Source organism: Dendrobates tinctorius, unplaced genomic scaffold (genome assembly GCF_039654945.1).
Source record: "Dendrobates tinctorius isolate UK_male_01 unplaced genomic scaffold, ASM3965494v1 ptg000108l, whole genome shotgun sequence".
Lineage (NCBI taxonomy): Eukaryota > Metazoa > Chordata > Amphibia > Anura > Dendrobatidae > Dendrobates > Dendrobates tinctorius.
This window is the reverse complement of record NW_027361776.1, coordinates 9,485,181-9,511,902: the sequence shown is the minus strand read 5'-3', so window position 1 is coordinate 9,511,902 and position 26,722 is coordinate 9,485,181. Positions and strand designations below refer to the sequence as shown.

Sequence of the window (26,722 nt, the reverse complement as noted above, 5' to 3'; positions counted from 1 at the left end):
CTCCTGCCTGCCCGTGCCTTATTCCTGCAGTTCTATTCTGGTCCTGTCTGCCCGTGCCTGATTCCTGCAGTCCTATTCCGGTCCTGTTTGCCCGTGCCTGATTCCTGCAGTCCTATTCCAGTGCCATCCTCTGCTCCGTCCTGCTTGTCCGTGTTGGATCCCTGTCATTCCACTCCGTTCCTGTGTGTCCCTGTTCCGTCCTCTCGGCTCCCCCTGTCTCCTGCTGTCCTACTCCAGCCTATCCACCCGAGTTCCACGTCCTCCCCGTGCTCGTGGTACCAGGTACTCTTTCTCGCTCCAGTCCATCTGAGCCGCCCCTCTTGGTACCGGCTGCCGTGGCATTTGAATCCTTGGGCTTGCTCCTAACGGTCCCTGTATAGGGGTCGGTTCCACCTGGTAGCTCGCCCAGGGGCCCCTCGGGGCCACGGTCCAGAGGGTCCACTCTTGGAATTCTGCCTTGCCTAGCGGAACGCTAACACTGGGTCTCAGAAGGGAGGGGGTCATTTGGATTTTGGAGAACAGAATTTGTGAATTTCTTTTAGGGGCGAAGGCCATTTCGCTGTAACAATTATAGTGGTACACTCAGGAACCTCTTGGCTTGAGACAAATGAGGTAACAAAACCAGAGTATGGTGTCAAGTCTGTATTATATAAACAAACGTAGGTGCAGCACATAAGCAACAGCTCAAGTAACCAGAGCAAACTGGGTGATATTAGAAGTAGTTCATATGCAGCACTACTGCAAGCAAAGTCTGTATTTATACGAATAAATGTAGGTGCACTACATGAGCAACAGTTCAAGTAAACACAGCAAATAGAATGATATTAGAAGAAGTTCATATGCTGCACTGCTGCATGCAAAATCTCATGGGCGAGGCACACACTAGGGAATGCTGAACAGAAGGCACAGTTCACAACAGGGCTGGCAATTTCAGAATAAGAGTTGCAGAAACAGTGCAGAGCTGAGAGTCCAGAACAGTCAAATATACTGGCACTGAATACCAACAAGATTAGCTGAAGTGGGCTGAGTTACGTGTCCTAAGCAGGCAGGCTTAAGCAGATGCAGAGAAACACAGACACACAGTTTGTAGCATGAGCACCACTGCAAGCTGGGAAGGTTTGCTGGAAAGGCTGAGCTGGATTCTCTGGAGAGGATCAGTCTCTTGCAACACAAAGCCAGGAATTCAAGCAGAATACACAAGCATGGACTGGGAGGGTAACCAGGGTTATAAAGACAGGGAAGGCAGATCACATTATTAGAAGCGAGGCAGCAGATGCCATCTTGGAAAAGGGCAATAAAACACCACAGATGAAACAGAGAATCCAGAGTCCTTTTCCAGAGCCTTTGTGCTACCAGTAATGTGGAAACTTTCTATATTTCCATTAATAGATGATGGACCTGAGTGGGGACTTGCTTTTTTTATGATGACTGAGTTGAAAATTTTACTGGGAACATTTTGCATAACAATTTGGATCACATTTATCCTACGCTTTATGCTGAGCACTTACATTGGGGTTTTCCTTTAAATCTTTGAGTGACATAATTCAGATGAAACCCTCGAGGGAGGTACTCGCTATAATGAGTCAGCAGAGTCACTCTGGACTCCATCTGGACTTTATTCAGCAGTGTACTTGTTTTCAGAATTGCAGACAGCTTTGGCCGACGGCACTTTTATGCACGCTAATAAAATGATGGACACTGCTGGATTACAGGTCAGACAGCACCACAGTGTCTCCATCTGCCTTATTAAAGGGAATCTTCCACTAGGGTTTCTGTCTGAATCACGTATTTTAGAGATTTACATGGAATCCATAGTAAAAGTGCTCAGTGCAGAGTGCAGGATATATGTGATCTGAGCCTTACTGTGATCTTTGGGAGGCCAAATGAAAAAATTAACAGGTGAATAATTGGTTTCATTTATTTTTTACTCTGTTCTTCTTGCGTTATAAGTGATTAGACAACTTTATTTTTCAAGTTGGGTTTTTATGTTTGGCTGCTGTCACACACGGAAAGACCCTTTTTTTCAAAAATGAGTTTTTTGCATCACCATATATTGAGAGCTAAAATTTGTCCATATTACGGGCGACAGTGTCATGTGAAGGCTTGTTTTTTGAATATATAAACACTGCTCAAAAAAATAAAGGGAACCACATCTCAGTACCAATGATTTCTGGCTGTTTTGGTCACTTTTGAATGTTGGTTGAGCTTTCACACTCGTGGTAGCATGAGATGGACTCTGCATCCCACACAAGTGGCTCAGGTAGTGCAGCTCATCCAGGATGGCACATCAGTGTGAGCTGTGGCAAGAAGGTTTTCTGTGTCTGTCAGCGTAGTGTCCAGAGGCTGGAGGCGCTACCAGGAGACAGGCCAGTACGCCAGGAGATATGGAATGGGCTGTAGGAGGGCAACAACCCAGCAGCAGGACCGCTACCTCAGCCTTCTTGCCACAGCTCGCATTGATGTGCCATCCTGGATGAGCTGGGGGAAAGAATTCCAGATGATCGGGGATATTCAGGAGAAGTCTTGGAGGTGAATGGGTGAGGAGCAAATAAGTGTGGAGGAGAGAAGGAGGTCTTGGGAGGATCCGAGATTACGTGAGGGAAGATATTGTGAGATTAATTCAGAGATATATGGAGGATACAGATTATAGATGGCCTTGCAGGTAAGTATTAGTAATTTGAATTGGATACGCTGAGGGAGTGGGAGCCAGTGAAGAGATTTGCAGAGGGGAGAAGCGGAGGAGTAGCGAGGAGAGAGATGAATTAGTTGGGCAGCAGAGTTAAGGATGGACTGGAGAGGTGCGAGAGTGTTAGCAGGGAGGCCACAGAAAAGGATGTTGCAATAGTCGAGATGGGAGATGATGAGGGCATCCACAAGCATTTTAGTAGAGTGAGGGTTGAGGAAGGGACGGATTCCGGAAATATTTTTGAGCTGGAGGCGGCAGGAGGTGGATATATATATATATAATTTTGTGATTCTTTTAAAAAAAATTACAACTTTTTTCACTTTTTCATACTTTTTGTACTTATTCCTACTATGGGACTTTTACTTTTTGCAATCTGATTTCAGTTCTAAGGTATAGCAACGCAGGAGCATTGCTGTACCTTATAACTGTCAGTACTGTCGACACAAGTTAGTTATATCATGCACTGCGCATGATCTAACTAACTTTCTAGTGCTTTGTGACCTGAATATCATCATGATGACATTAATTTAAAACTGCATTTTGTGTTTACTTTGTCTACTATTTAAATTTGCTGTTGATCTGAAACAATTAAGTGCGACAAACATGCAAAACAAGAGCAAATCAGGAAAGGAGGCAGACACTTTATCACACAACTATTTATATTTATGTATACTTGTATACACTAGAGATAGATGAGCAGTTCAATCCACAGAGGATTAAGTTTAAGTTCAATATCCTAAAATTTGCTGTTTCACTCAAATTCAAATACACGCTCCCCCCAACTAGTAACACGCCATTGTCAATTTATGGAAAAATTTCTAGGAAGAATAACAGAGGAGCTGCAAAATAAAGATCTGAGAAAATCTACTTCAGATTTATTATTATTACATGTTGAATGCAAGTGACTACACAAAGAGAGGTGCCGGGAAAGATTTACTTTCTAAGTGGCATGCTTTAGCCCTAGATCTAGTCAAACCTTACACATCCATTCTTGTACAATTCCAAAAATATATTGGATTGTCATCACTTGCTGTTGACATTGGTAATATTTTATCTACTTAGTAAAACATGACACAAATACCATGTACAGTGTGACACTGCTACAGGCAAAAGGGCCCTGCACTTATTTTTATACCTATAAATCTCCACCAACCTTTACTTATGATTGTATACAGTATATCATAATATTACACATCAATTAACAGTGACACAAACTGAGTAGACTCTACTTGGGACAAAATATCATGACCGTTCACAAGGCCAGCATTGACATAATCTTATTACTGTTTTCCATAGCAAGTACACAACTATTTATGCTAATTATTCTGCCTTACTTTCTTCTAGGAACAAACTTCACTCTGGCTGAACTAGGAATATGTGAACCCCCTCCACATCAAGGTGGCTTTTGCTCAGATATTGGAATACTGCACCCAACTTTTGCTTTAAGTGTCGGGTCAGATATTGACTCTGATAGCGACGGAGGAATGTCTCCTGAGCATGCAATTCGATTATGGGGGAGAAGTATAAAATCCCGCAGAAGCTCTGGTCTGTCAAGTCGTGAAAATTCAGCGCTGACACTGACTGACTCTGACAATGAAAATAAATCAGATGAAGAGAATGGTAGGATTGCTTTCCAAATACAGATTTAGTACAAATTAAGATAAAAATGAATAATGCTCTTTAGAATAATTAATTATCCTCTCACTTACAGCATTTTAGACAATGCGCTATTACAAACCTGATTAACTTTCAAATAAAACACTTGAGTATAAAATATTATTTATTAAATGTGTTGGTTTTAAATGTAAAGAGTTAATGTGCCTGTGAAAAAGCATTTAGATTTTTATTGAGCAAATGGAGAACACAGATGAGCCAAAACTAATTGCAATAAAATATAACTAAGACGAATTTATCGCTGCCATGTACCTGAAAGAAGGGTTGTTGCCTTCAAAAATGAATATATATTTTTGTTGTTACACAAAAGTATTACAAGTGAAGCATTCTTATTTTTTTCTTTTCATAAATTTTTTGTCTTTTTAGAGGAAGTCATTCTGCAAAGATTTTCCCATTTACCGCATATTAGCAGTTTTATTAAAAACATCTTTTGAAAGAAGCTAACATTTTTATTTTGATTTTTATTTTTGCATAAATCAAGAAATCATTCATTAGGAAGCAAATGTATACTATTTTGTGGTGTAAAATTTGCTCTTTTAAAATCGATTTACTTTATGTGGCCATATGCTATGGTTTTGCTCTTTGGAATGCTACATAAAAGCTTTAACAAAAGGAAGCATACAAGACACAGATGCAAAGGGAACGAGAGCTCTTTTGGCAAGAATTTATAATCTTATAGTTTGTCTTGTTTCTCTTTCATTTCCATTTATTATGAAGACTGAACAAACACTCGTAGCTCAACAATTATGGGGAGGAAAATTGATCCCCATAATGAGTCTTAGTGCGCTTCAGAGCTCTGATGATCACCATCTGTTGAGATGCAGAAAGTTCTCCCAAATCTAAACTCAAAATTCTGTTGCTGGCATGATTGCAAGCCTTAACTAGAAGATGTTATTAATTGACATTCAATAAGAAAAGCTAGGACTATAAAGTGTTTGTATTTAATCAAGTGAAAAGTAAAGCACAGTTTTTATTTGGCATTGGGCTAAATGAGCCATTTGTGTTATTGCAATGTTTTACCTGTGCTTTTAGAGTGGATTCACACATGACAGCTTTGCATGGATTTTTTTGTTGCAATTTGTAAAGATTGGTAGAAAAACATGCCATAGAACTGACATGTGTAAATGAGGTTTTATGCTGGCCAAAATGTATTCAAATTGCAGTCAATACATTTGATCTGATGTGTTTTTGTAAGAGAGAAAAAGATGATTGAGGAAAAATAATTCTGAAGAAAATCTGCAAAAAAAATCTTCCCCCAACAGTGAATTGAGATTGAAGGTAAAGGGCTTATATCTGAAACAGACTGATACCATCAGAAATTAGTACATACCTTGTCAGGTCACTCAACTGGCAATTAGTTCAGTTATCATACCTTAAATAATAAGGTGCAAAATCAGTATGCCTGAATGACACCGAAATCATGGAGATGATTTTTCTTTACATTACTATTGTTTTTTTCAGTGTGACGTTTTAGGCATTAATAAGGCTATAGCAAAAATATATTTGGATTAACTTTGTATAAGTATTATATAGCAAAGAATCATAGTAGGTTTTATTGGGCCATATTCCATGACTGTACTTTCTGCATTCCAAACTAAAAGATCTTCCATTAGATTAGACACACTATTAATGATGATGTTCAAGAAGAATAAGAACAAACCTCTTCCCCTCTTTTCAGTCAGACATTTGATAAACAAGTAAATCATGCTTTTCTTTATACATAGTTATTCTCACCCTATTTCTCTGATGGTTTCCTTTTTCAGAGGGATAGTAAAATAAATCTTATTACTTCTATGTATTTTAAAGACTTTAAAAGCTTTAAAGCAACACTACTAATGGAAGTCAAAATTTGACTATATAGTGGGCATGTATATCAAACATACCTGGTGGCCACCTGATGCTGCTGTTCTTCTCTTCTGCTATCTGGTGCTGTTAGGAGAGCTTAGGGTTTGACAACATGTGATTAATATATTAAAAAAATACAAATTTCTGCTCACTTTCTATTTTTCATTTATTTTTGTTATGTTGATATTTAATCTTGTTATATGGAAATGTATATTGATCTTGTCACTTGAATGAGTCATTTGGATATATCTATTAGTGTCCAAATCTGAAATAAAGCTACTGAGGTTAGATGATGAGCATTCAATCACAGAATTATGTTAGAAAAAGTGAAAAAATGGTGGTCAAATGTGTACATTGCCATAGCCAACCCCTTTAAAGTCCACTTGGTATGGTGAAGTGGGAGGTTTGGTAGGTAAAATGTTTACTTAATGACACTTTTTCAATATGAGTCTATCAATTTTTCAATTGTTTTATTACTTTGACATATTTTTGTGCGTGTACCCTTACAATATATTCATTTTTACACAAACTTTATTCTTCTACGTTGTGAATCATAAAATATGTTCTACAAGATCAAATTCTAGGCAATATCATCTTCCAACACTTGACAAGGTCACCATGGTGGCTTCCATGAGACCATGGAAATACAAGCTAATCAAATATGATTAAATTGTCTTTTAATAAGCTCACTAAGCTTATTTTTTGGCTACCTGCTATAGAATCCCAGTGCTTTGCAAAGTTTATCATGAGGTTTCAAATAACAATTCTAACTGGAGATGAAGAAAAGATGATTTAGCAGATTTCAAAACTGCTTTGAATAGTTTGAATGTCTAAAAATTTGGTGCGTCCATAATCCCCCAGAAAAAAACCCAAAAGACCCTTTTAGAACAAATCAAATTTATGATTGAGGATACCCCCTCATGATGAAACACACATTTTAAGAACCGTGTATTGGGTGTCCAGGATTCCTGGTTATCAGCTGCTATATCTGCTGGTAAATTATCGTAATCATCTGACTTTGTCTTTAACTAATTACTTATTACTCATTATGGCTGATGTTGAGTTAATACTACATTCATTGTGCCACATGGCTGAACGTGGTATTAATTTGATGTCTTTGATATAGCACCTTTATTAGCCTAACAGTTCTCTCTTGTGCTACTCTGATAAAATGTTTATATTGTGCTCTGCTCATGTATTTTTTCTAGATACCAGGTGACACACTTTCTGTATTCCTCTGCGTCTAAGGTTCCTTTTTTATTTTTTTAATCATTTACATTAGATCTAGATATATTAACATACAAATATGGATCAATCATAATCCCTGTTTACGATTTATATTTTCATGGTATTTAACACACAAAACCAATTAACTACTCCTCCCCTTCCTTCCCTATAAGGTTCCATTTTTAATGGTAGTCTTGTTTCTTCAAATGTTTTTAAATTAAAGAAGCACTCTCACAAAATATGTTATCTCTTAAAACTGTCTAAATGTATATGTAAAGCAGTGGAGTATTAACGTACTTAGCAAAATGTCATCCCTTGTTTCCAGCAATGCTCTGGTCCTCTTTTCACTCTTGTTGATTTTGGCTTTACGAATCACACTGGGGTCTATGAGTGAGCTGGAAGTTGCTTTTACAATGTAAGCCTATGCAGACTCATTCTGATGCGCCACAGAACATTGTAGAAGTGACTTCAAGTTCACACATAAACCCCAGTGTGGTCCATTAAATCAAAATTTAATCTTGTGAGTGAGAAGAGAACCGAAGAAGCGCTGGAACCCAGAAAGTACGGCGATTTATGAGTTTATTAACACACTCACACAACATTAGATTTATATTTAGACATGTTTAAGGAATAGAAAAGTAATTTGAGTGTTGCTTTGACCAATTCACTCTAAAAAATGTTCTTTTTTGCATATTCAAAAAACTTTTGCCTCTTTTTTCACATTGCAAGAATTATAATTTGTAAGTCATTATTGAAGAAAAATAGGAAATGTGAATCAATTTTTCACATTTTGTTATGACCAAAAAAGACCACTAAAACATTTTAAATTGAGTTCCCCTTAACATAGAAATTATTACTATATTTTGGAGATATATTTTTTTCAACGTGGGTTGGGCTAGAAACAAAAATCTAGATTGGCAGTATCTCTTTATTTGTTTTATTTATGCATTTTTATATATTTGCTGTTGCATTTTTATTTAATTATTTTATTTAATTCACATACTGTGACCCCTATGAGGTCTTAAGAGATCTTTGAGCGGAATTTTAACATGTTAGTACATTGTTTCATTGCACATGCAGGAGAAATGTAGCACCCTGGCTGCATAGTAGAGATGACTGAACCCAACAGCTACTGTTTTCCCACTGCACCTAACGATCACTTGACCACTGGGTCGGGAGGAGGAAGCACTGTCATTGCTTTCTAATCTGTATACACAAGCACTGGATAAGCATTCTGTATGCAAAAATAAGGACGTTTGACATAGTAATAAGCCAAGTTTATCATCTCTATGGGGAGTTTGGTTGTGTCTGTGTCTAACAGCTGGTTCTGCACCCCCACAGCTGCACGATGCAAGCTGCTTATTATTCAGTGACGTTTTAGAATTTCAGTGTAATTTGCAGTGTGGACTACCCAGATGTTTATAGTCTACGGGTGCAAAACACAAGCCGCGGAGACACTATCACATGTTTCTCAACGCAAGCAATGACTAGCCAGGTCTTTCCCCGGGAAGGAACAACCACGGGAAGGGCAGTCTCCAATGAATATGCATGTTTTTACATATTTCCCATAAGGGATGGGGGCATTGCTCTAGAATCACTGCGTTTAGAAATATGTGATGGTGTCTCCGCAATGTTGGATGTTGATCTCCATGAGTTCATTCATCCTCATTTTTCACTGTCTTCTACTAGGCATTGCTCCTACTGGCCAGTTTCCTACTCCACACTGATGAGGGGCAATACCCCGAAACAGCTGTCCGTGGATGGATACCATGTTTTGGCATAGGTGGTTTCCTTCATTGGAGACTGCCCTTCCCATGGTTGTTCCTTCCCGGGAAAGACCTGGCTAGTCATTGCTTGCATTGAGAATCATGTGATAGTGTCTCCGCGGCTTGTGTTTTGCATGTTTTTACATATTTTCCATAAGGGATGGGGGCATTGCTCTAGAATCACTGCGTTGAGAAACATGTGATGGTGTCTCCGCAGTGTTGGATGTTGATCTCCATGAGTTCATTCATCCTCATTTTTATAGTAATTAATAAAACATTTCTTTATACACTCAGGCTTACATTTCCAAGTCTTTACGTACTTGTTAATATTTTAGTTTTGCAGTAACTCATAGTAATTGGCGCATACTTCAATCATCTTAAGGCTGCTTTAATGCCCATGCAACACAATTTTCACAGTTTTCAATACAGAGGACACAATTTTCTTAAAGAAAGCTAAACATAGAAATAAGTAATACATGGACAATAATGGAAACATAATAATACAAGTTGTCCACACTGTTTGGTTTGTCTGCAGGATTCCCTGACTGTAACAGAAACAAACAGCTCCAGAAAAGAATAGGCATGTTAATGTTCTGCTAATTCTTCTTATTTTGGGAAGGTAAATGGTACTAGGGGTGGTGCTCAGACAAGGGTTTGAGATTAACATTATGTGTGTCCTACTACAGACAGAGTAAAACGTGAAGATACCTGCTATAGCCAGCTATCTTACAGCAAGGCACAATATTGTGAGAGGAGTTTGATTTTAAATTAAAAATCAAAATAGGATTAACAAAAGGATGAGATTAAAGGAGATATTACTTGTATTTAAATCAGACAAAAACATGATGTATTATTAATAAAATCTCAACAAATAACTTTAAAAATTTCTGCTTTACAGTTGGATTCAGTCTTTCAGTAAGCTTTCCTGGTAAATTATCTTCAGTCTGCTGTGTGCATGTTCCCTGTAATATTAACCCTGCCGTGTCAGTGCCTATTTAAAACTGGGTTTAATTGACATTTAATATAAGATTACAATAGAATTTCTGCTCACTCAATAGCTGTAGACTGAGTTATACATTTTTAATTTTCTCACTTTCTGCCTGCTCACATTTAGCATCTTCTATAGTTAATCACTTCCTAAAACAGCAATCACTTGAAAGCTGGAATTGAAGTACTAACACTTTCTAGTAGTGAATGATGTGATCAACTGTTCCCTCCTGGGTTTTTAGATGCTCTCTGTGTAGTTATTTCACCTGGCATTACATGAATGTAATTGTGGGATTCTGTTTTATTGTGACATGTTTAAAATCATCAAATACTCTTAACAGAACTTTTAACATCCAGCATATTATTCTAAGAAAATATAATAGGCAAATAATGTAAAAGACATATACAGTGAACAAAATAATTATTTGATCCCTTGCTGATTTTGTAAGCTTGCCCACTGACAAAGACATGAACAGTCTATAATTTTAAGGGTGGATTAATTTTAACATTGCAAGATAGAATATAAAAAAAATCCAGAAAATCACATTGTATCAAAACTCGGCGCTTCAACTCCCTCCATAAGTGTTCTATGGGACGAAGGTCAGGAGACTGGTTAAGCCACTCCACGAACTTAATGTGCTTCCTTTTGAGCCACTTCTTTGTTGCCTTTGCTGTATGTTTTGGGTCATTGCCTTGCCGGAAGACCCACCCACGACCCATTTTTAATGTCCTGGTGGAGGGAAGAATGTTGTCACACAGGATTTTACGGTACATGACTCCATCCATTCTCCCATTGATGCGGAGAAGTAGTCCTGTGCTCTTAGTTGTGAAACACCCCAAAATATAATTTTTCCACCTCCATACTTGACAGTGGGGATGGTGTTCTTTGGGTCATAGGCAGCATTTCTCTTCCTCCAAACACTCTCGAGCTGAGTTAATGCCAAAGAGCCCAATTTTTGTCTCATCTGACCCACAGCACCTTCTCCCAATCATTCACAGAATCATCCAGGTGTTCATTGGTAAACTTCAGACGGGCTTGCACATGTGCCTTCTTGAGCAGGGGGGACCATGCGGGCACTGCAGGATTTTAAACCTTTACGGCGTAATCTGTTACCAATGGTTTCCTTGGTGACTGCAGTCCCCTCATTAACAAGTTCCCCTGTGTAGTTTCAGTCTTATCTCTCACTTTCTTCATGATCAAGGATACCTCATGAGGTGAGATTTTGCATGGTTCCCCAGATCGATGTCGATTGACAGTTATTTTGTATTTCTTCCATTTCTTTCTCTTGCACCAACAGTTGTCTCCTTCTCACCCAGCATCTTACGTATGGGTTTTGTAGCCCATTCCAGCTTTGTGCAGGTCTATGATCTTGTCACCGACATCCTTAGAAAGCTCCTTGGTCTTGCCCATGTTGTAGAGGTTAGAGTCTGACTGACTAATTGAGGCTGTGGACAGTAGTCTTTTATAAATGTGACTATGTAAGACAGCTGTCTTTAATGCAGGTAATGAGTTAATTAAGAGCATCTAACCGGTCTGTAGGTTTGCAAAATGCAAATAAATTTATATACTTTATACAGTGTGATTTTCTGGATTTTATTTTTGATATTCTATCTCTCAATGTTAAAATTAACCTACCCTTACAATAATAGACTGTTGTTCATGTCTTTGTCAGTGGGCAAACTTACAAAATCAGCAAGGGATCAAATAATTATTTTCTTCACTGTAACTCATAAGAGTTCATTGAATTAACATTGTCCAACCTGATTGCATGTGACCCCCAACTTCTCCCTTCAAAAGGGATCTAAGTTATGACTAGTCAATTAATTTGACTATTGGTATTAAGATTTAACAATCTGAATACTAAGATATCAATGTCTCCATATGATTATATTACAGTAATCATTATATCTAAGATAGCAGAATTGAAAGCAATTGTAAAAGCAATGGAATCACCTCCTTTGACATAGAGCGCCAAGGATTGTATTAGCAAAGAGTGTTATGTTACCAAAGTTCTATACTATCTTGCAAACTGTCCTGTATAACTTCTTTAAAAAAAATTTTTTAGAACTATAGAATTGATCATAATTTATTTTGGCAGGTTATGAAAGTCAGAATGAAACAGGATATTGTGACAAATTCAATAACTACAACAGATGTAGGTTTGCACTACCAACTTTTCATGTACAGTATACTTTTTTTTATACACAAACATGACACTTGAGTGTTGAGGGGTGCAGTTTTTAGAATGGTGTCACTTGTGGGTATGTTGTGTCATATAGGCCACTCAAAGTGACTTCAAATGTGATGTGGTCCCTAAAAAATGGTTTTGCAAATTTTACTGGAAAAATAAGATATCGCTGGTTAACTTGTAACCCTTATAAATTCCTACAACAAAATATATGTTTTAAAAAATTGTGCTGATATAAAGTAGACATGTGGGAAATGCTATTTATTAACTATAAATCCCCTCAAATGGCCCTATTTTGACTCCATGGGTGTTTTCCAGAAACAAGCAGCAGTGGATGTTGCTGAGTGAAAATTGCATACTGCCATTGTGGTGCCAGTATTTTGTAGCCCCCAGTATGTTGTAGTCACCAGTATGTGGTAGTCAGCCTTACGTGGTAGTGCCCAGCTCATGCATCTGGAGAGGTGCACCTGTCATCGCTACAGAAATGCCAAACATGTGCATGCTAAATGTGGTTTAGGCACACTGTGGTGCTTAAAAATGAGGGGGCATTTGAATATGGGAGTGCAGAATTTGCTGAATTTCTTTTTGCAGGCATGGGGCTATAGTTCTTTTCCAGAGCCTTTGTACTTCCAGTAACATGGAAGCCCCCTATATTTCCTGTAACAGATGACAAAGGTGAGCAGGGACTTGTCTTTTTTGTGGACTTAGTTGAAGATTTTATTGGGAACATTTTTCATAACATTTGGGATCACATTTATCCAGCGCTGTATGCTGAGCACTTACATGGGGGTACTGTGAAGGAAATAATTATTTTATCCCTTGCTGATTTTGTATGTTTGCCCACTGACAAAGACATAATCAGTCTATAATTTTAAGGACAGGTTTTAACATTGAGATAGAATTTCAAAAATTGAATCCATTAAATTATAATTAACCTTTATGAAAGACTCCTGTCCACAGACTACATTAATCAATTAGACTATAACCTCTACAACATGGGCAAGACCAAAGAGCTTTACAAGGATGTCAGGGTACAAGGATGTCAGGGACAAGATCGTAGACCTGCACAAAGTTGGAATGGGTAACAAAACCATAAGTAAGATGCTGGGTGAGATGCAGACAACTGTTGGTGCAATAGTAAGAAAATGGAAGAAATACAAAATGACTGTCAATTGACATTGATCTAGGGCACCATGCAAAATCTCACCTCATGGGGTATCCTTGATCATGAGGAAGGTGAGAGATCAGCCTAAAACTACACGTGGTGGAACTTGTTAATGATATCAAGGCAGCTGAGACCACAGTCACCAAAAAACCATTGGTAACACATTATGCCGTAAAGGTTTAAAATCCTGCAGTGCCCGCAAGGTCCGCCTACTCAAGAAGGCACATGTCCAGGGCCATCTGAATTTTGCCAATGAACACCTGGATAATTCTATGAGTGATTGAGAGTTGTTGTGGTCAGATGAGACAAAAATTTAGCCCTTTGACTTTAACGTAACTCAAGGATGTTTGGAGGAAGAGAAATACTGCCTATGACCCAAAGAACACTGTCCCCACTGTCAAGCTTGGAGGTGGAAAAATTATATTTTGGGGATGTTTCACAACTAAGAGCATAGGACTACTTCACCACATCAATGGGAGAATGGATGGAGCCATGAACCCTAAAATCCTGAGTGACAACCTCCTTCCTTTTGCCAGGAAATTAGAAATGGGTCGTGACTGGGTCTTCCAGCAAGACAATGACCCAAAATATACAGCCAAGGCAACAAAGGAGTGGCTCAAAAAGAAGGACATTAAGGTCATGGAGTGGTCTAGCCAGTCTCCAGACCTTACTACCATAGAAAACTTATGGAGGGAGCTGAAGCTCTGAATTGCCAAGCAACAGCCTCAAAGCCTTAATGATTTAGTGATAATCTGCAAAGAGGAGTGGACCAAAATTCCTCCTGACATGTGCGCAAAACTCATCATGAACTAAAAAAAGTCTGTCTGCTGTGCTTGCCAAAAAGGGTTTTGTCACCAAGTATTAAGTTTTTTTTGCCAGGTGGATCAAATACTTATTTCTCAATGCAAAATGCAAATACATTTATATAATTTATATAATGCGATTTTCTAGATTTTATTTTTGATATTCTATCTCTCAATGTTAAAATTAACCTGCCCTTAAAAGTGCCTGATTATAGGGCGCTTTCTGCCAGGGGTTCTTTCTGAATGAGGTATATAAGTGTAGAGCACAGGATAAATCTACACCGAGCCTAAGGGTATGTCTCTCAGGTCTCTGCAGTGACACTCAGCAGAGGGCACGCACTGACTATGTCATCATGCCCTCTGCTGAACGTCACAGCAGGAGGACCCAGAGACACAGGGGACTTTCAGCCCCCAAAAATGGGCTTATACGCTAGTATATACGGTAAATATATTACTCTGTAAAATCAGACAAAAAATATATGCAAAAAGTTCATAGTGAAGTAAGCAGACATATATAAAAATACAAGAAACAGATTAAATAATTTAGACCTAATAAATGATCTATCTGGACAGACATATATAAGCACTGGTAGGTGATCATTGAGTCAACATGACTCCTTGGACAAGTAGGGACTACGGGTGTTCATTTTATGTAAAAAAAATTCTGATAACATGCAGTTTGTTAGGAGAGGTATTGCTATATGTTCAAAAGTTAGATACTGACCTAAGACCACCTGTGAAGACCGTATGAAAAAGTTGATTGGCAGGTATCAAGATATCCCAATAGGGGCTGTAAAGAGAAAGAGTATTTAATGTCTGAATACAGATTTAGGTAGAGAAAATGGTTGAAGGAAAAGGGGCATAAATCAGAATGAGGGGAGGTAGTAAAAATACTGACCCTAGGTGTCCAGGTAGTTTGGATAGTGTGTACCATGCACTTTCTGTGGTCGTCTGGCATCTAGGCTACATGTGGCTCTTTAAATGTGCTGAGAACCTATTAGTTCAGGTGTGTAAGTGCCAGAAATTACCAGTGGAGCAGAGCGAGCCTTGGTTCTTGTAAAGCCAGGCGCTTGCGCAGTGAAGTCCAGACCAGGGTCTAGTGAGTGGAAAGGCCGGTGAATGCGCAATAGCGTTTAGAGAACGTGCTGGTGTGCAGGGCCAGGACGAGACTTGACTCCTGGTCAGGTCAGCGCTTGCGTGATGTGTCTGGAGTGAGGCAAATTGGTGCATACGTTTTCAGGGTGCTAATTTGCAGATCGATCTAAAGGCAGGATGGGCATGTATTTCAATTAGGTACCTACCTCCTAAAGTTAGCTGGCAACGCAGGATAAAACATAGAGGAAAAAACTTACAGAAAAAGGACCCTGGCATTTGTTAATGAATCCAGGAATGACTGTGGTGTATATATAGAAGCTTGTTCAGATATTGTTAAGATAAACTGGTAATGTGGATAGGGATGGAAGTGCAGAATAAAGGACAAGGACAAAGTTGTGTAATGAAATACTTATAAAGAAGAAAGGAAAAGAAATGAAAAATGCAAAGTTTTGAAAAATTTGAAAAAATTGAAAAGAAAAAATATATAAAAAAAAAGAAAGGGTGGTGGGTTGGAAATGAAGATGAAATAAAAGAAAATAAAATTAAGGAAATGAAAAGAAGGAAAAAAAAAGATGAAAAAAATGAAAAAAAAAAAATGAAAAAATAAAATGAAAAATTGAAATGAAAACATTGAAATGAAAAAAGTGGAAAAAAATGAAAAATGAACAAATGAAAATAATGTTAAAGTGAAGTAAATGAAATACAGTGAAGGGAATAATTATTTGATCCCTTGGTGATTTTGTAAGTTTGCCCACTGACAAAGACAGATTTGGTGGCAAAACCCTTGCTGGCAAGCACATGCGACTCTTGAGGGACTTCTGGAGTGAACCTGCAGGACCGTGATGACGAACCTCCCTTGGGCGAGCTGGCTTGGTGGACCACTCCATACAGTGAGCGTTAGGGGCAGGCCCAGGGGAGACTATTGCTGTGAAAGCCAATACCCGGGGACAGGCGGAAGGAGACACAAGCGGGAGGCTGACTGGGAGATAGGGAGCAGCAACCGGCGACCACAGGGGAGACTGCTGCAGGTCAGGAAGGAGGAAACTGAAAAGGAGGGCCTGGAGACACAGGAGGTGGCAAGCACAGGCTGGGACAGACGGGCACTAGAAAGGAACACAGGGAGGTAACAAGACAGGGCACAAGGCAGGCAGGAAGACAGGAGAACTCAGGGAAGCGTGGGCCTGAATCAAGCATGGGACACAACTGATAGTCAAGCACAGAGCAGGGGATGAGGCTACCTGATATAGGGTGCGTGCTGCAGGACTTCCGGGTCATAGAGTGGAGGGATGGAGTGGTAGCTGTCAGACAGGAGGGAGTGCACGTGTGCCACCGAATCGGCATTTTTTTATCTTGTCACATGCTCATTCAAGTGCAGTCTCCTGCTAGACTCTGGAGAACTCCTCGGTCAGAAGATCAGCCGCAGGCACACCCGAGACAGGGGGTACCGGCAGAGGTACACCAGGATGTTGCCCGTAGATGATAAAGAAAGGCGACTTGGATTAGGATTCGCTGGTGTGGTTGTCGTAAGCAAACTCGGCCCAAGGGAGCAAGCTGGACCAATCGTTCTGGTGGACGTTGGAGAAATGATGGAGATAAGTCACCAGGATCTGATTCATATGCTCTGCCTGACCGTTAGGTTGGGGATGGTAAGCAGAGGAGAAGTCTAATGTCACATCCATCAGCTTGCATAGGGCTCTCCAAAACCGCGAGGTGAACTGGACTCCTCTGTCCGAAACTATATGTTGAGGAAAGCCATGAATCTGGAAAACATGGGTGATGAAAACTCTTGTTACCTCTGGAGCAGAGGGTAATCCTTGCAGAAAGATGAAATGAGCCATCTTGGAAAATCAATCCACGACCACAAAGATAACTGACCAGAAGACCGAGGCAGATCAGTAGTAAAGTCCATTCCTATATGTTGCCAAGGAGCTGAGGGAACCGGAAGCAGGTGCAAGAGACCAGAGGGTAGGTGTCTAGGGACCTTGTTTTTGGCACAAGATGGAAAGGAGGCGATATAACTTCAGACATCTTGAGGAAGGGAGGGCCACCAATAGTAATGAGACACGAGAGTGAGGGTTTTCTTGAGGCCGACGTGGTGTGCAAGCTTGGAAGCATGTCCTCAGTGAAAGACTCGCTTCCTATTGTTTTCTTGAACAAAAGTCTTACCCGGAGACAAGGAAGTCAGGTTAACTGGAGCAACCAAGATGACCTTGCTAGGATCCATGATGTGCAAAGATTCTTCCTCAACATCGGTTGCCAGAAAGGATCTGGATAAAGCATCTGCTTTAAAGTTCTTATCACTGGGACTGAAATGAAGAACAAAATCGAATCGAGCAAAGAACAGCGACCAACTGACCTGCCGGGGATTAAGTCTTTGTGCTGACCGGATGTATGCCAAATGCTTATGGTCAGTGTAGATCTTGAAAGGATGTACAGCTCTCTCCAGGAGATATGGCCACTCTTCCAACGCTAATTTGATAGCAAGCAGCTCCCTATCACCAATGGCATAGTTCCTCTCCGAGGTGGAGAATGTCACAGAGAATGTCTCAGAGAAAAAGCCGCAGGCGACCAGTCATCCTGAGGAAGACCTCTGAGAAAGTACCACACCGGCCCCGGTTGCAGAAGCATCCACCTCAAGAATGAAGGGCTTGTTAGCTTCAGGATGATGAAGTACGGGAGCTGTAGCAAAGGCTTGTTTCAAGGACCGGAAGGCATTCTCGGCCTCAGGAGACTAGAGGTGAGGGTTGGCTGGCCCCCTTATGGATCAGAGCCGAAATAGGACCAGTCAAGGCGGAAAAGTGTGGGATAAACTGCTGGTAGTAATTAGAGAAATCAAGAAATCGCTGGATCGCCTTAACTCCCTGGGGAAGCGGCCAGTTGAGTATGGTGGACACTTTTCCCGGATCCATACTCAGGCCCGAGTCAGAAATGATGTAACCTAAGAACGGTAGAGAAGACTGTTCGATGGCACACTTCTCGAGCTTGGCATAAAGACGATGCTCTCTCAGACGTAAAAACACTTGGCGGACATCTCTTCTGTGGGTAGACAGGTCCGGGGAAAACACAAGAATATCATCCAAGTACACCACCACACAGGAATAGAGTAGATCTTAGAACACATCATTGACAAACTTCTGGAACACTGAGGGGGTGTTGCACAAGCCGAAGGGCATGACAAAATATTCATAATGGCTGTCTCGGGTGTTGAAAGCAGTCTTCCACTCCTCTCTGGGGTGGATACGGATTAGATTATAGGCCCCACGAAGATCCAATTTTGTGAAGATTCACGCCCCATCGAAGACGGTCAAACAGCTCCAGAATGTGAGGAAGTGGATATTTGTTTTTAATTGTGATATTGTTGAGACCCCGGTAGTCAATGCAGGGACGGAGGGACCCATCCTTTTTCTTGATGAAGAAGAAACCTGCACCTGCGGGTGAAGAGGACTTGCGAATAAAGCCTCTGACCAGATTCTCCTCGCCATACTGTATTTGGTCGTGGCTTGGGTCTCGGAAGGGGACAGTGGATAAATCCAGGCCCTGGGCGGGGTAGAGCCTGGAATGAGGTCGATCAGGCAATCATATGGGTGATGCGGAGGCAGGCTCTCCGCCACCCTCTCGTTGAAGATGTCCACAAAGGCCCAATAGGCTGAAGGTAAATCTGGAGATACCGAAGTTGGCTGTGAAGAGTTCTTCAGCTGGACAGGAAGCAAACATTTACTCTGGTAGGACTGTCCCCAACCCAGGTTGTCTCCAGACTGCCATTCTAGAATAGGCTTGTGTGTTCTCAACCAAGGAAGTCCTAGAAGGATTGTATGAGACAATGAGGGCAGTAAGTAGAAGGCTATCCTTTCCCGGGGCAGGGCTCTGATCTGTAGTTCCAGCTCTTCGGTGACCTGAGTAACGGACTCCCGCAGGGATTGGCCATCGACCGAAGCTATCTGCCGAGGAGTCTCCAGGGACCTGACAGGGATCCGAAACCTTGAGCTGAATGAAGTTTCCAGCCGCACCAGAATCTACGTAAGCCAACTCAGAAAAACGCGTAGGACCCAGAGGCAAAAGAACAGAAAGGGTTAAGGGTAGAGAGGAATCACAGATGCCTAGGGAGGCCTCTCTTACCTGTCCTAGGTGGAGGCGTTTCCCGGCTGCTCGGGACAGGAATGCAGAAAATGGGATGCACTCCCACAGTAAAAGTAGAGGCCGTGTGTGAGTCTATCTTTCTGGCGCTGGTATATCGGCTTGAGTCGGTCCACTTGCATGGGTTCTGGTGCAGGGACCGCAGAAGTTGTTACAGGGCATGAGTGTTGAGGACTATGGATAGCCGGGGAGAGGTGAGGAAATCTTCTCTCTCTAGCGGCCTCTCGGTAGCGCTCCTGAAAGCACAAGTCAATGTGGGTAGCCAGGGAGATCAGATCCTCCAAGGAGGTCGGAGCGTCCCGACCCGCCAGCTCATCCTCGATTCGACCAGAGAGTCCTTGCCAAAAGACTCCTACCAAGGCTTCATTGTTCCAACCCTGCTGGGAAAACAAGGTACGGAACCGGATGGCGTATTGACCTACTGAGAGTGTGCCCTGGTGAAGGTTAAATAGCGACTGGGGTAGTAGAAGATGGGTGCCCCGGTTCGTCAAACACCTTACGAAAGGTGTCAAGAAAGGTGGAGAGTTGGGAGACTAAGGAGTCAGCTTGTTCCCAGAGAGGGTTTACCCAGGCTAAAGCCTTCCCCCTAATGGGACACCACAAAAGCCACCTTAGCTCGGTCAGCGGGGTATTGCTGCGGCAGCATTTAAAAGTGTAGTTGGCTTTGGTTTAAAAAACCCCTACGCAATTTGGGATCTCCTCTATACCTCTATACCGTGGTGGTTTTGCCAAACGGGGCAATGGGTGGGGGGCCGAAGCTTGGGCAGGGGCAGAAGCGCTGGACTTAAGGGCAAGGAGACGATTATCCACAGATGCCATGTAGTTTAGAATCTGGGCCTGAGTGTCTCGCTGCTGGGCAAGCTCCTGTTGGAGACTTGCCAGCTTGGAAGCACTCCCAGGATCAGGGGCCTGTAAGGCCGACAGATGGGACTCCATGGTTTTCAGGAAGGACATTATCCTTGTCTGATTTTCTCTTAGGAACATGAGTTCCTTTTGGGTTGGGGTCGAGGTACTGTGATGCTTGAGGGACTCCCGGAGTGAACCTGCAGTACTTTGACGATGAACCTCTCTGGGGTGAGCTCACCCCCTATACAGGGAGCATTAGGGGCAGGCCCAGGGGAGACTATCGCCGTGGAAGCTGATACCCAGGAATAGGCGGAAGGAGACACAAGCGGGAGGCTGAATGGGAGATAGGGAGCGGCAATCGGCGACCACAGGGGAGACTGCTTAAGGTCCGGAAGGAGGAGACTGAAAAGGAGGGACTGGTGACACAGGAGGAGGCAGGCACAGGCTGGGATGGACGGGCAATAGAAAAGAACACAGGGAGGTCACAAGGAGAAGTCAGGGTGCAAGGCAGGCAGGAAGACAGGAGTCTATGATGCAAGGAGCGCATGCGCACCCAACGGGTCACAGAAGCCGGCTGCAGGACCGTAAGTGAGGAGGCCGGGTGACGCGCGCTCACACCAGGAGCTCGCCGGGAGAGGTGAGCAAGCCGGAGCTCGGGGGTGGCACGGTGGAGGCAACAGCGGCCAGTGTGGTGGCAGAGGCAACAGTGGCAGGCGTGGTGGCAGACGTAACAGCACAGAATTCAGGCGCTTTTTGTACTTGATGATGAGGTTTGTGCACATGTCAGGAGGAATTTTGGTCCACTCCTCTTTGCAGATCATTTCTAAATCATTACTATTTTGAGGCTGTCACTTGGCAACTCGGAGCTTCAGCTCACTCCATAAGTTTTCTATGGGATTAAGGTCTGGAGACTAGCTATGCCACTCCATGACCTTAATGTGGTTCCTTATGAGCCACTCCTTGTTGCCTTGGCTGCATATTTTGGGTCATTGTCTTGCTGGAAGACCCAGCCACGATCCATTTTTAATGTCCTTGTAGAGGGAAGGAGGTTGAATTTTATGGTACATGGCTCCATCCATTCTCCCATTGATGCAGTGAAGTAGTCCTATGCCCCCAAAACACCACCATAACATAATGTTTCCACCTCCAATCTTGACAGTGGGACAGTGTTCTTTGGGTCATAGGCAGCATTTCTCTTCCTTCAAACACCGCTAAATGAGTTAATGCCAAAGAGCTCAATTTTTGTCTCATCTGACGACAGCACCTTTTCCCAATCACTCACAGAATCATAAAGGTGTTAATTGTCAAATGTCAAATGGGCCTGGACATGTGCCTTGTTGAGCAAGGGGACGTTGTGGGCACTGCAAGATTTTAAACCTTTAAGGCGTAATGTGCTACCAATGTTTTTTTGGGTGATTGTGGTCTCAGCTGCATTGAGATCATCAACAAGTTCCCTCTGTGTAGTTTAAGGCTTATCTCTTACCTTCCGCATGATCAAAGATAGCCCACGAGGTGTGATTTTGCATGGTGGCTCAGATCCATGTCGCTTGATAGTTATTTTGTATTTCTTCCATTTTCTTACTATTGCACCAATAGTTGTCTCCTTCTCACTCAGAGTATTACGTATGGTTTTGTAGCCCATTCCAGCTTTTTGCAGGTCTATGATCTTGTCCCTGACATCCTTATAAAGCTCTTTCATCTTGCTCATGTTGTCAAAGTTAAAGTCTGACTGATTAATTGAGTCTGTGGACAGGAGTCTTTTATAATGGTGACTATGTAAGACAGCTGTCTTTAATACAGGTAACGAGTTTAACTGGTCTGTAAGAGACAGAACTCTTAATGGTTATTAGGGGATCAAATATTTATTTGTAACTGCAAAATGTAAATATTTTTATATAATTTATACAATGTAATTTTCTGGATTTAATTTTTGATATTCTATCTCTCAATTTTAAAATTAACCTACCCTTAAAATTATAGACTGTTTATGTCTGTTCAAACTTACAAAATCAGCAAAGAATCAAATAATTATTTCCTTCACTGTAAATTAAATAAATGAAAAGTAAAATAGACAGGAAGGAAAAAAAAATTTTGGAGCGTACTTACTGCTAAAAAAGGGTCAAAATCAGTTAGTCTGAAAAGGTAAAAACAGAGATAGATGGGAAGTAAACGAGGAGAACATATATATGGCATGGATCCAGTAGGATTCTCTTTCGTTAAGTAATCTAACATGATCGCCTCCTCTTCTTGAAATCAAAGTTGTGACACTGAGTGATTAGCCATTGCAAATGTTAGGGTAAAGGAAGCCAGACCCTTTTATACTTGATGGTAAACTTGTGGCTTGCTATTTTATACCTAACAAGTTGTATGCTTTCCCTTATGTATAGAAGGCCGCAGGGGCATTTGATCATATAGATGACATAGTTTTTTTCACTGGTATAAAAACCTCTTATAGGGTAACGTTTGCCAGAATGAGAGTGAGTGACATCCCTAGATTTAATTACATTAGAGCAACAAGCGCATCCTATGCACAAAAATGTACCGGTCATTTTCTGTCCGAAGAAAACTTCGCTTGGGTTGTTTTGAAAACCTGCCCATATCAGCTCTTACTAGCTGGCCTCTAATGTATCTGGGTCTCTTTGTACACATCAGTGCTGGGGTTTTGAAGGCTTCTATTTGTGGGTATGCTTTATTCATTTGTGACAAGTGTTTTTTGATAGTATTGTAAATTTGGGGCATGATGAGGGGGTGTGTATGAACAAAAGGAATGCGTTCAGGTTTATTGTAAGTGAGGGTGATTGTGTGATATTGAGACTTCGCAACTTATCTTGTTCAAGAATTTTCGCCGGGTAGTTCAACATCAAACTGACAGATCGTTGAACTAATACCCTACAATGCTTCTGGAGCAGCATCTGACATGCAGGGAGGAGGCATTTCAGCTCCTGCTCTCATTATGAGCTGACAGTCCACTGTCTCTGAGTGACCCCATGGCCATCTTTCGGCCCAAGGTCACCATGGAAACCATCTGCTTCACACAATCACTTTGCATTGTGCTGATGAGTAGAGATGAGCGAATTTGTCTGGATTTTGTCCCCGAATCTGATTTTGATATATTCGAGCCATATTCGAACACTATTCTTGCGGAATGTTTGTGTTATGATCGGTTCCGATCATATTCAGTAATTTCTATTCTCATTGACTCTAATGACATTCGGCAGTGTTTCGACGAGTATTGCAAAAACAATATTCGATTCCGATTATATTCGGAACCGAATCTGAACAAATTCGCTCATCTCTACTAATGAGAGAAACTCATCTCTACTAATGTGATGTTCCGCAATATATCTGTCACTATTGACAGGGGTTAAATGCCCGCAATCAGTGGTAGCAATGTGTCAGCTCTCACATAGACATGACACCTGCACTCAGCATGAGACTGAGTGATCACTGTGCTGTATATTTAGATGGCAGTTAGTGGAAAAGGGGTTAAAGAGGTTACAGGTTAACTGCACTGTACAAGGGATACATTCAGGGACACAGCAGGGACAGCACTGCCCTTGAAACGAGTGTCACTGATGATGATTCATTTATAGCCCCCATCACACACAGCGAGATCGCTAGCAAGATCGCTGCTGAGTCACAAGTTTTGTGACGCAACAGCAATCTCCTCAGCGATATCGCTGTGTGTGACAGGTATCAGCGACCGGCTCCCCTGCCAGGTATCGCTGATCGTGCTCAAAAGCCCTTGACTTTTTTGATCGTTGGTCTCCCGCTGGCCAGGGCGCATCGCTGCCTGTGGCAGGCAGGAGAGCAATGATCAGCGAGCTCCCAGCTCGTATCCAAGGTAAACAGCGGGTTTCTAAGCACCGCGTGGCGCTTAGAAACCCGCAGTGTACCTTGGATACGAGCTCCCTGCACCAGCATGCTGGTATCTAAGGTACACAGCGACACGCGCGCTCGTCGTCACTGGTGCTAATCGTTGGTGAAGCTGCCTGTTTGGCAGCTCACCAGCAATCATGTAGCGACACATTAGCGATCCTGACAAGTTCATATTGTTGTCGGGATCGCTGGTGAATCGCTAAGTGTGACGGGGCCCTAAGGGGGGGGCAGAGGTTGTGACAATGACTACAGCCTCTGTCCCCTGATGATGCTATGTTTGAGTATCCCAGCATGCACTGGTGATACTAAAACAAATTGTTGTCATAGAGGAAGTAGGAAAAATAATGAAAATGCAGTTAGTGTCGTTAGGGAATGGTGGGGAATTTTTAAAGCAAGTATACAAGAAAATAGCTTAGAATTATGGGAATAAATAGATTGGAAGTTAGGAGAAAAATGCTTTGCCATCAGACCACCCCTTTAAAATATAGTATCATGGCTGTATATGAAAATATCTGCTATATAGTAGAAAGGTTCTTTTGTTTCTCAATCAGGAAGAGGTTTATATGTGTCTACTCCCATCTATGGGCAAAAGTGGATATCTGAACAGGTGTAACATTTACAAGTAGAAATGTTTGAGCAGTAAGGCATATGTAGAAATGATCACATGTGTCAGACATGCAGATATGCATCTTCCAATCGGATTTGTAAGTCCGCTGTGTTTTACAATTCCAAAATTGTAGCTGAGATTTCACACTGTGAAAAAAATCCACTAAGGAAATTGTCTAGTGTGCACATCAGTCATGCACAGCAGGTACATTTATGATGCAGATTTTCAGCTTTGCAATCCAAAGAGTGAAATTTGCAGTAAATCCACAGCATTTGTGCAACTAAATCTGCACAGAATTTGATACTTGAAATCTCGTTTGTGGACACATAATTTTGAATGCTCAGAATGCTGAGCTGTTCAGGCTGGCAGCCAATTATATTCTCATTTTAAAGATTTCTTGGTCAAAAGCTGTCAAATTCTACAGCAGAACGTCACAGTAATGGCACTTATGTACACAGATCTGTGAAAGGAAATGCATACATTTGTTGCTGAGTTATGACAGATCTTGCTGCATACTGGGTCTGAAACACTAAATTCCTCCTCAAACTTTTGTTACGTAATTGGTTTCAGAGAATTGCTTATATGTGTGTGGGGATAGATATATAGATAATTGCATAACATGTGTCCCTGCTCTTAATTATGGGAGATGTTTTGTACATGACCTTGCATACTTCATTATAATTTACTACATTATATCTAGCTATGGAGTGCACCAGCATGCATTCCTAAGCATTGTAGCGATCACAGGCACACAAAGGTTGTCTCCATGGAAATACGTATAGAAAAGCACATTTAGATCGAGTGCTAAACTAGCTTCCTTTAAAATTTCAAATGTCATGAGCGTGAACCCATAGAAATGAAGCCGAGCTCTTAGATGTAGGAAAAATGTCCATGAAATTGTACAGTAATCTCAGTGATTTTAGAGAAATGTGCTAGAACACAAGTGGACATGCTAACATCCTTTTCTATCCACTTATCATTTCCAACGAGGAACAAGAGCAGCTTAGTGTAATGAAGTTTTCATGGAATTAAGTCCCAAGACCCTTCTGTGAATTGTCAGCCGCAAATGCCAATTGTGATAGTTTGCTATGTTGGACACCTGTCTACAGGGAAGCAGAGCAAGTCGCAAATGAATATAACTTTCTGTGTTCAGCTGCCTTCGTGTGCTAATGAATGAAGTTATTGCTTCTGTAACCTTTACACTAGGCATCCGTTCTTCTTCGAAGGGCTGTCTGGTCCCACCCCCTTTATAGGCACTTATTAGCGGCCATTGATTTGTACTGCAGACAGTACTTGTTAGTACATTGCTTGACTGTCATTTGCTGCTTAAATTTGGAATTAAAAGCTGAAAAGCAACAGCTGAGATGGGCATCAGCATAACTACGAGACTGTAAGGTGCAAACAAGTGAGTTCTTAGGTCACGACTGAGAAGACAACAGAGTCAGACATATAACAGAAATGCTTGTCAGACACCCGCGAACTCGTGTCACTGCGCCATTTATGAAAATGAAGCCACCTGATGGATGTCTTTTAGCAAATATAATATGTCTATTAGACAGGCAGAGGTGTTAACTTCAGTAAAGTTCCTGCTCTTTCTAGCTGACAGATTTCTGTTTAGCTGAGGAAAATCAATGTTTTTTCACATCACTGATTTTATGAAGTGTTGGGATGTATTATCATATAGATTGACAGTTGCCCCACTAGTTCAACACCACAGCATGGACGCTTACAAAGCTATCATTAATTTCTTATGCTTGTACCCAGCTACAGCTTCCTACATAATAAACACTGTGTCCTTCAGAGCCCAATCAATAACCTT

General features: G+C 41.4%; 1 protein-coding gene across 1 annotated transcript in view; it reads left to right on the top strand.

Moving 5' to 3' along the window:
* Positions 1–26,722, top strand: part of TENM2 (teneurin transmembrane protein 2) — a 6,300,157-nt gene that overhangs the window by 1,843,112 nt on the left and 4,430,323 nt on the right. Inside the window, exon 10 of the mRNA XM_073589482.1 lies at positions 4,031–4,306. Within this exon, the coding sequence (XP_073445583.1) occupies positions 4,031–4,306 (276 nt within the window). The remainder of the gene's footprint in view (positions 1–4,030; positions 4,307–26,722) is intronic.